Raw genomic sequence first — 9650 nt, 5'->3', positions numbered from 1 at the left:
TGCTTTTGGTGGTATCTGAAGGTCATCAAGGATTTCATGCCCATGCTTGAACTCCTAGGCTCACTTTGTGCTACACACTTCTGCTAGTTTTTTTTTAGGGTAGAGCTGAAATTTGGTAAGGAGGTGCATGTGGCCTTTGCAGTACCATGGGAACCAAATTTTACCAAGGGAAGCTGAATGTTAACTCTGGTGTCCTAGATACTGTTCTGTATGTATAACACCTTATACAAAAAATATTGGGGTGCTGCAGCAACCCCCCCTTCCCATATAATGCATTTAAAGTTAGTGATATAAAGTTTTGTATACAGAAGTTTTTGCAATACGTGTACTGTACACTCAAAGTGCTTGTCTTGTAACTACTTACAAGTCAAGCTTCTATTTATTTATCAAATGCTTAGTTCTCATTGCAATCAGTTGAGAGATTGATGATAACAGACCTATTACCACAACCTTCATTCAGAGACTACTGAACTTATATCTTGTAGAAAAATTATTCTTGATATACATACAGTACAGTAGATGCAATTGCTATCTCATGTAATGGAATCTTTAATCAAACTTAAATTCCTATAATATTATTTATTTGTACTTAGGTCTAATAAATCACTTAAAAAAGTTCCTTATCACCTAGTTATATACATATCATATACTGTAACTCCAAAATAGGTATCACAAATTAAGAGGTGGAGATATCCCTGAAATGCGTTCAGAATAATTTGTGACATCAAAATATATTTTGGTCAAAACATGGCACATTTGTGGTGGTTTAGTAACAAACAGTTTTTTTACTGTTTATGTCTAATACTACATATCAGATCAAATAATAAAACATAAATAATACATATGTGCATAGTGAAGAAACAATATGATTTAAACTAAATTTCCAATAACAGCAAAGAAAATAGTAAAAAATTTCAAAGACATAGGTATTGTTAGGACTCTTGGTATAGTGTGTTCAAGTTTCAAGATATTTATCAGTAAGCTGAATGGTTTCTATGACACTTTCAAGGTTTTCTACATTTGACAAAAGGCCTTCTCCATTTTCTGCAAAACCTTCCTCATCTTCAGCTACTATACTTCTTAACTTCCCTGAGTCTTGAGTGTCAGGTTTTGCCCCACTCTTTGTGTTCAATTTGTCCACACATTTAGATACCTTTTCTTGATTAGCAAAATCTGTCTGTATGCTCTCATTTCCTGCAGCTGGAGTTTCCTTTCTTAATTCTGTGGTAACTCCTTCAATCTTTTCACTCTGTGCTTCCAAATCTGTTTCTTCTTCTTCAGCCTTTGAGTCTATATTGGACTTCTCATCTTCATTCTCTGCAGTAACCACTCCTAATTTTTCAGATGATTCTCTTGCCTTTGTACATTTCTCTTTTAATTCTACAGTGACCTCTCCCACATTTACAATCTCCTGTTCCACTTTTTTAAAATTTTTCCCCACAGCTTGATCATCTTTGTCTCCATCTTCAGTACTTTCCTTTTCACCCACAGAATGATTTGCATTTACAGTAGATTTATTTACTTCTGCATCACTCTTGTTTGGAATACACTTTTCGCTCTCTAACTCCGAATTAGCCGAGGTATTTCTTTCAGGTGATTTCTGAACAGCACTCTCTTCTGATTTTAAAGGTTGACTATGGTCATCAACTTCCTCTTTTGAAACTTTGTCCAATTTCCCAGCAACAACTATTTCACTATCTACTGACGTGTCTGCTTCATTTTTACTAGTCCAAACATCTTTATCTGTAATCACCATAACTTCAGCAACATTATCCAAACTAGTGTCTATATCTTCCAATCTCTCTTCACAGTTATCTTTAACTACTGGTTTTATTTCTCTATATTTCCCATTACGCCCTGGTAACCACTTATAGAGATTTCTTTCATTGATTAATTTATATTGATGAATGGCATGAAGATGCTCTACAAGTAAATCACTGAACCTATACTTAACCTCACACACATGACATTTATAAGGGGTCTCATCTGTGTGTTCCCATACATGTTCTCTTAACTGTTTGTATTTGACTAGTCTTAGGTGACACAATTTACACTTATAAAAGCCCTTCTTTGGTCCATGGTGTACACTACTATGTGCAAGAACTGCATCCGGTGTTTTGAAGGTTTCATGACATCTTCGACATCTTGTGCCTCTTTTGTTTGGTCCTGGTCTGCCTCGTCCTGTAGTTGGTGTAGCTGGTGCCGGAGTCACGGGAACAGGTGTTTGTACTTCACTTATTGCTGTAGAATCTTCCTCTTTCTTGCCTTCATCACTCGCTTTAGCTTCCACTCTTGTCCCCATAATGTCTGTGGATGAAGAGTCTAAGTTTTGTTGTAAGGAATCTTGAACAGAATCTGGCAAATTCTTAGGCACTTCAACCTTTTTATATACTGCTTTACACAGTTCAGAAGATTCGTTTACTTCATTCTCTTTGTGAAGCACATTGCAGAGCCGACCTCCATTTTTCAAAAGCTCTCTTTCAATAAGTGGTAGTCGGATACATCGTTCCTTCATGTGCTTCAGAATAGCCACCTCTCGGAAATACCATATGCCACAATAAGAACACACCAAAGGCTCTTTTGATTTGGAAAATGATACCATTGGTAATGGTAATGCTAGCATTGGACTGGACACGGGTATGGTAGCTTGGGAATCAGAGGATGGAGTTGTAGTTACCTGCGACACAGGTGAAGATATTGAAGGAGTTGTAGTTACCTGCGACACAGGTGAAGATACTGAAGGAGTTGTAGTTACCTGTGACACAGGTGATGAAGATGCTAATGGAGTTGTAGTTACCTGCGACACAGGTGAAGATATTGAAGGAGTTGTAGTTACCTGCAACACAGGTGAAGATACTGAAGGAGTTGTAGTTACCTGTGACACAGGTGATGAAGATACTGATGGAGTTGAAGTTACCTGTGACACAGGTGATGAAGATAATATTTCACACACAGGTATTGAAGAGAATTTCTCCTTTTCATTTGGTGATGAGTCAGAAATTGGAGAGGACTTTTCTGGCGATTCGAATTTTTCATTGCAAAATACAAAGCCTAGCTCTGCTAAAGTGGCACCCTCTTTGAATCGTTTCACAATATCCTTTGGAACTTTTGAACAGTACTTCCAAACATGCCTTTTCATTTCAGCTTCTCTCCTTGTTACTAAATTACAATATTTACAAGTAATGGGTCCTCTCTGAGCTACTTTGGGAGGAGTTTTTGTAGGAGATGAATCAATTGTTAGATTTTCATCTTGATTTCTCTTAACCATTCGATAGTGTGGTCCATCTCCCATATTTTCTAGATAACTGAGTGTAACACCCAAAGATAGTTTAGATTTTAGGTATTTGGGGGCTCTGACACAATCATGCTTGAGATGCCTCCGCAGTTCTCGTTCCCGGCGATAAAATTTTTCACAGTAGGTACATTGGAACACTTCAGCACATCGAACTGGAACCTTTTCATCAAGTGATATATCTGTATCAACGCCCTTATGGGCTTGGGTCCTGTGCCTATTCAAATCTGGTACTGATTCAAAATGTCCTTTACACATGGGGCATTTAAACCTTTCAAACCCTCCCACATTAATAGTCTCAACTTCCTCACTGTTTTGGAGCTCTTCTACTTTTAATCTCTTCAAAACTTCTTCTCTTTCTTCTTCTGCCGTGCCAGGTGTACCTCTCTTCTCCCCCCTACGGCTGCGTGACTTAAGTCTATGGAAGAACATGTGCTCGCTCAATTCTGCCTTGGACAAGAAACTCGCATCACACATTTCACACATATAATAAAAATCGGTATCTTTATATATAAAATTACTTGATAATTTGCTGGATCTTCTACGGCTACCTGTTCTCCTACCCCTGTTTGGGCCATCGAATTCCTCTTCAATAATAATATCTTCTGATATGGAAGAAGCAACTGGTTCAATTTTTATACTAGTCACAATGTTAGATATGAATGTCTGAGCTGTATCTTTTGGACTGCTTACTGATACAGTAGTTTGCTTTGCATTGTCCTGACTCTCACATTCCTTTGGCTCAACATGAAGTTTCGTGTGCTTTACATCAACGTGAAGTTTCGTGTGCTTTACATCGACGTGAAGTTTTGTGTGCTTTACATCAGTTTCTTTGCAAGCTCTTTCTTCAACGTTACTTCGTATCTGCAGTTTCTGTGTAGGATGGATACTGGACTTTCCTGGCACTGTACTTGATTTTTTTTGTACATGAGCCCCCTGTCTTGCACTTCTGACATTCCCTAAACCAGAAGGATTGTTAACGAATTTCTTGTATTCTCCTACTGTAACAATGAGATGATCATTGGGGGCAGAATTGGGTTTACTAATGAATGTTTTCTTTGATCTTCTTGCTTTCTGTGGCCTAGTATATCCCTTAGGCATTTCCCTCGGTTTGCAGTAAATTGGTTCATAACATTCACATACAAGGCTGTGACAAGTTTTACAAGAAAACCGACAATAGTATTTTTCATCTTCATATGCACCAGTAAGATGAGCATGTATGTGACGCTTCAGCATATTTTCCGATGTAAATTTTTGCTCACATATGTCACACAGATACCTGCAGTGAGTAAGGCTATGCTTTAACATTTGCCACTCTGTCTGAAAAATTTTTGAGCATGTTGGGCACTGATATCCAAGAACTGCTGTCTCATCTAATGAATGCTTGATACCTCTGAGAGATCTGACGTGGGGCGAGCCAGAGTATGATACTCGTACAGTGTGTGTCTTTCTGGAGTATACCTGTTGGAAGTTTGTATTACTATAAGAACTTTCTGGGACTTTAGTTCCTAGTCTTGAAACATCCAGTAAAGACTGACTAAACAAAGGGGTTATATTTCTGGGATTAGTGGAACTTGCATTAAGTGTGGGCTGCTCAGTCACTCTCACAGGTGAAGCAGTGATTTTTTTCTCCTGGTCTTGACGGTTACTTACTTTGCATATAGCATCAGTACTCATATTTTTTCTAACTTCCTCAAAACCAGAATCTTTTTCAATTTTGGGCTCTTTTAGCAGGGCTCTTGGTAATTTTGAACTTTCAGCATATTTACCATTATCAATATTTTCTCCTTCGTGTGATAATTTTCTTTTACGAGCCAACGTGGTGTTAGGAACATCATTCAATTTTATGTTGACAGAATCACACACATTTTGGCACCCAAGATTCTCACTTTTACTAGAACACGGGTCACCAAGGCCGACTAAAGGAATGTTACTACTCACAGTTGTAGAAACAGAAACACTTTTGTTGTTGACCAAAAAATTTTCTGAATCTAATATTTCTGCACTGGACTGACTGTAATCATCACTTACATTTTTCACAAATCTTTCCTCCCCATCTTCCATCTTAATAAACAGAACGCTTTGTTCGTCTTTCTTTTCTTCCCCTTTATCATTACCACCTTTGATCTCAACAGGTTTCTTATTCAAAGGTGTTCCTGAGGCACTCCACTTTGCATCTTGCTCCCTCTCACTCTGAAGTAACACCGATTCTTTCCAACGTTTTTGGAGCCTTTTTAATTTAACTTCATTTGAAACATCTAATGCATCCATTAATTTTTTAGGTGCATCTGACTGACCATCTTCAGGGCCCAGTAGAGTTTCATTTCCTGCAGTGCTGGCATAACCAACAGCCAGCACTCTTGCTCCTGACGACTTACTGACAGCATTTATGTCGTTGGGAAGCTTCTTCCATTTGATAGCTTCTGCAGCATTTCCTGGAAAAATTAGTAAAATAAGAATTGTAAGTGTCTAATATCATACTTGATTTAACCCCTAAGCTATAAACCTCCAAGCTATGGATACACCATATTTTGATACTGCTACATTCTACATACCACTATACAGTACCCATAATGAGGAAATTTAACATTTCTCTAAACTGCACATTTACAATCTATGCTTATTTGTATTTTCTCCTTATTCTCAATTTCCTAAATACAGTACATTAGTATACACTTGTTGGCAGAAAATTCTGTTATAAACCCTAAAGAGACAAAAAACACCAAACTAACTCACCACCATTGAATTCTGGCCCTAGAACCTTTCGAACATGTTGTTTTGAGAACAGATGATTCTTCTGATCTGCTTCGCTTTCCAGGGAGACCTCACAGTACGGACAGCATAAGAGAACTTTATCTCGGGGAAATATACCACTTCTCTTATTTTCCACACGGCGATCAGTGAACCAGTTTCTGACTTGTGACTGAAAATAAATCCAACAAATTAATGAGAATTTATATACAGTACTACATGTATAAGACATAAGCTCAACCAGGGGAACAGAATGTTTGACCCACAACATTCTAGTGTCAGCAAGATTAATAGTTTACACTTAAAATAAATCTGTATTTTTGCTGTTAAAAGTAAATTCATGTCCAAATAAATAGGAATAACTGCAAAATATTGTTCCCACAACAGCCACTTGTAGCAAGCTGATACTTTTGACAATTCCTCTGTGTGTGTGAGAATTACGATGTCATGGGCAAGAGCGACAATAGGTGCCTGGGCCTGGCTGCCCGACTCAGGTAAAACCATCATGATATCGATCATCACAGGGGAACCGTGTATACAGTACCTGGTGTTAGGTCATGATGAAACTGCGACCATTTGTCATTAAAGCCGACTATGTATTATTTTACAGTTAGTGAAATTAGCAATTTTCAGAAATACTTTGCATATTGTAATGTAACGTATTGAAATGTGTTTTTTTTTAATTTTTGAGTAACTAATACGATATTTTGTTAACTGCACAAGTTGTTTTGTACAATACGACACATAATTACGCAAAAACATAAACACTATACAATGTTCATTAATATAATTATCCATAAATGAAAATAAGAGCAAAACAAAGATAGTGGAGAGTTCTGAGCTCGATACCATTGGGGAATTTTATTTTTATTTTTTATTGACGTCTACTGGCATGGAAATGACTGACAGTTAAATTCTCTCTTCAAATATCTGCTACAACGAGTTCATGTATACCAAACATGTCACTAGAAAAACCAAGTTGTGGTGGAAATGTGAGAAAAGATCCAGTGGTTGCTGAATGCAGGAAAAATAGCACAATTAAATGATATCTACAACATCGATCGTTTTGCTGAGAAGTCACAGTCCTGGTTTAAAATATGGAGTGTCAATATTTCCAGAAGAAAACCACATATGATTCAGGTGTAACCTTGTCCTTGACAGATCTTCCGAAGCAGTGTGATTTATTTCCTGCTATTCAAGAAGCCCTACTGATCTCAACACTTCCAGCCTCCACTTGTGAAGTTGAGTGGTTATTTACGTGTAATATAGAATAAATGCCATCATTGAGGGCAGTATTTATTTAGCTATTGAAATTATACTGCTAATGTTCTGAACAAGTCACCATCATGACAGCTAGCATTGGGCATGACCTATTATGTGGTACATAATTAATTGGTGATAACAGTGATAAGTTATATTGCTGGTCATACAATACTCGAAAGTAACTCGGATTATACTTGATCATACTTTCATTTGGATGTACCTGTACTGTATATACCCATTTTAAATAAATTGATATGGCAGGTCTTGCCATATATACAGTACAGCTCCTCCCTGACTTACAACGGGGTTAGGGACCCAAACCCAGGTCGTAAGTCGAAAATGCTTAAATAATACATAGAAAATCTAAAATGGGTGTCTCTTTTTCTTCTCAGCACCACAAAACTCTCACTTTTAAGCTTGCCAGCCATTTTAAAGTGAATTACAAACGAAAATTTTGTCTGTGTACTGAAGTTGGGATTCGAAAATACGTAATTTGACACAATTTTGGTACGACCGAGGCAGGTCGTAAGTCGAGTAGGTCATAAGTCGGGGAGGAGCCGTATATATAATCACTTCAGTGGTCACAGGGGTCAAACTTCACTTCACAGGGTTCAGACACTCTGGAAAGGAAACTTAAAGATTCTAGTGAGATGAAAAGGCTGAAGAAATGTTTTGAACCTGGTTTTACTATAGAACCCACACATACCCTTGGTTGCTATGCATACTTATGAAATAACAACCACCGTGCTAAATAAATTGTTTAGAGTTAGCCAAATAAAATAGTAAGGCTTCAATGAAAAATAGAATAGTAAAAGTGACATGCAGTAGTCAAGGGGTTAATAACACTTTATTGACATGTTGGAGCGCAATATGAATAAATAGCGCAATTTAGAAGAACACTACTACAGTACTGTATGGCATCAACATACATCAACACCTTACAGTAATACAGTACTGTACAGTAGTTCTTAATTGTGAAAATACTGTCTGTTATAAAATAAAAATTGCTAGATGGGTAATTTCCCATCATTACTGGATTTACTTGGGCTAAGATAAAAAATCTCATAACATCAGTTTCTATATCTGTTTAAACTGTTGTGATGATCTCCCAGTTAGCAGTGTTTCAAGAGTTTTTTTTTTTTTTATAATTTCATCATAAAATCTTTTTAAAAATATATTAATGTTAGAAAAAACACTAAAGCAGGCAAAATAATCTCCTGCACGATTGAAATACATTTCCAATCACAATTATAATGATGAAATACATTACACAACTGGGGAAAAGTTATCCTTAAGTTACAATTACTGTGAATGACAAGACAACAATATTCTACATTCATTATAGTACATGATATAAAGATATGACATACAGTATACAGTAAAATAAAATAAAGTACAAGTAAATAGATATGACATACAGTATACAGTAAAATAAAATAAAGTACAAGTAAGACAGGTGATGACAGTGTGGCCAGCTTTCATGCTTCAGGTCCTGGCTCATCCTGGAGTATAAACATAATTCCATTATGCTTGGCTAATTCACTTGATATTCCTTGCCAAGCATTGCAGCAGTTATACCAATTTCAAGACTTGTCAATAAGCTTCTTGTGTTAACATCTTTGGCTTCTTCACACAGGTTTTATACTTGAAGGATACTTTGGGAGAGCAGTAATGGAAAAAAGAGGAAATCAAATCCACAAGTACTGTAACACAAGAAGTCTTCACACATGGTCCAGTGATGCAGGGAGGATGTAAAGTGCAATGCACACCCTCATACAGTAGAAACGAAATTTGGGAGGAATATGTAAACCATAATTGTACAAATCCAGTCTTTTTGAAGCTGTCATAAATGTTGACAACCCATATTTAAAATTTCAGACAATCTTACATATTTGCTTTTCTATGAACTCTTTATCATTTCCTTTTGCTATATCCATAAATGTAAACAGGATATTCTCCCTTTTGTCAAGATATCTTCACTTTTACTCCTTAATGTAAACATACTTTCACCAAAAATCCACATCTAAGAGAATTGAGAGTAAATCCCACCATACAGTATCATGTTGTGGTCATCATCCTCATTACCTTGTTATGAATTTATCCTTTACAAATGGAGTACATTAGTAATCCAGATCCAGAAGTCTCAGAGAGAAATGGAAAAATCAATATCTTTGAACCATCTCAGTTATAGCTTTGCAACTTTTGAGCCAATTCTCCTTGGAAATCTAACTCCATGATAAAGGTTTGATATCCTCTCCAAACATCTACAAAACTAGTTTGAGGAAATTCAACAATTGGTAAAAATAACAGTGGTAGCAATGAATAGCAAATCATTATCTTAAAA

General features: G+C 36.6%; 1 protein-coding gene across 3 annotated transcripts in view; it reads right to left on the bottom strand.

Annotated features, from left to right (window-relative positions):
- Window positions 1–564: 564 nt before the first annotated feature.
- Window positions 565–9650, bottom strand: part of LOC121861469 — a 24580-nt gene continuing 15494 nt past the window's right edge. For 2 of the 3 annotated variants that reach the window (XM_042359243.1, XM_042359224.1), the window contains 2 exons: window positions 6029–6215; window positions 565–5727 (listed from right to left, as the gene is read on the bottom strand). In XM_042359243.1, coding sequence (XP_042215177.1) covers window positions 956–5727; window positions 6029–6215 — 4959 coding nt within the window. In that variant the 3' untranslated portion in view covers window positions 565–955. The remainder of the gene's footprint in view (window positions 5728–6028; window positions 6216–9650) is intronic. The other variant, XM_042359234.1, reaches the window with a different exon arrangement.

Source organism: Homarus americanus, unplaced genomic scaffold (assembly GCF_018991925.1).
Source record: "Homarus americanus isolate GMGI-L3 unplaced genomic scaffold, GMGI_Hamer_2.0 scaffold40248, whole genome shotgun sequence".
Classification (NCBI taxonomy): Eukaryota; Metazoa; Arthropoda; class Malacostraca; order Decapoda; family Nephropidae; genus Homarus; species Homarus americanus.
The sequence above is the reverse complement of the archived record's forward strand: the minus strand, read 5'-3'. Positions and strand labels throughout refer to the sequence as shown.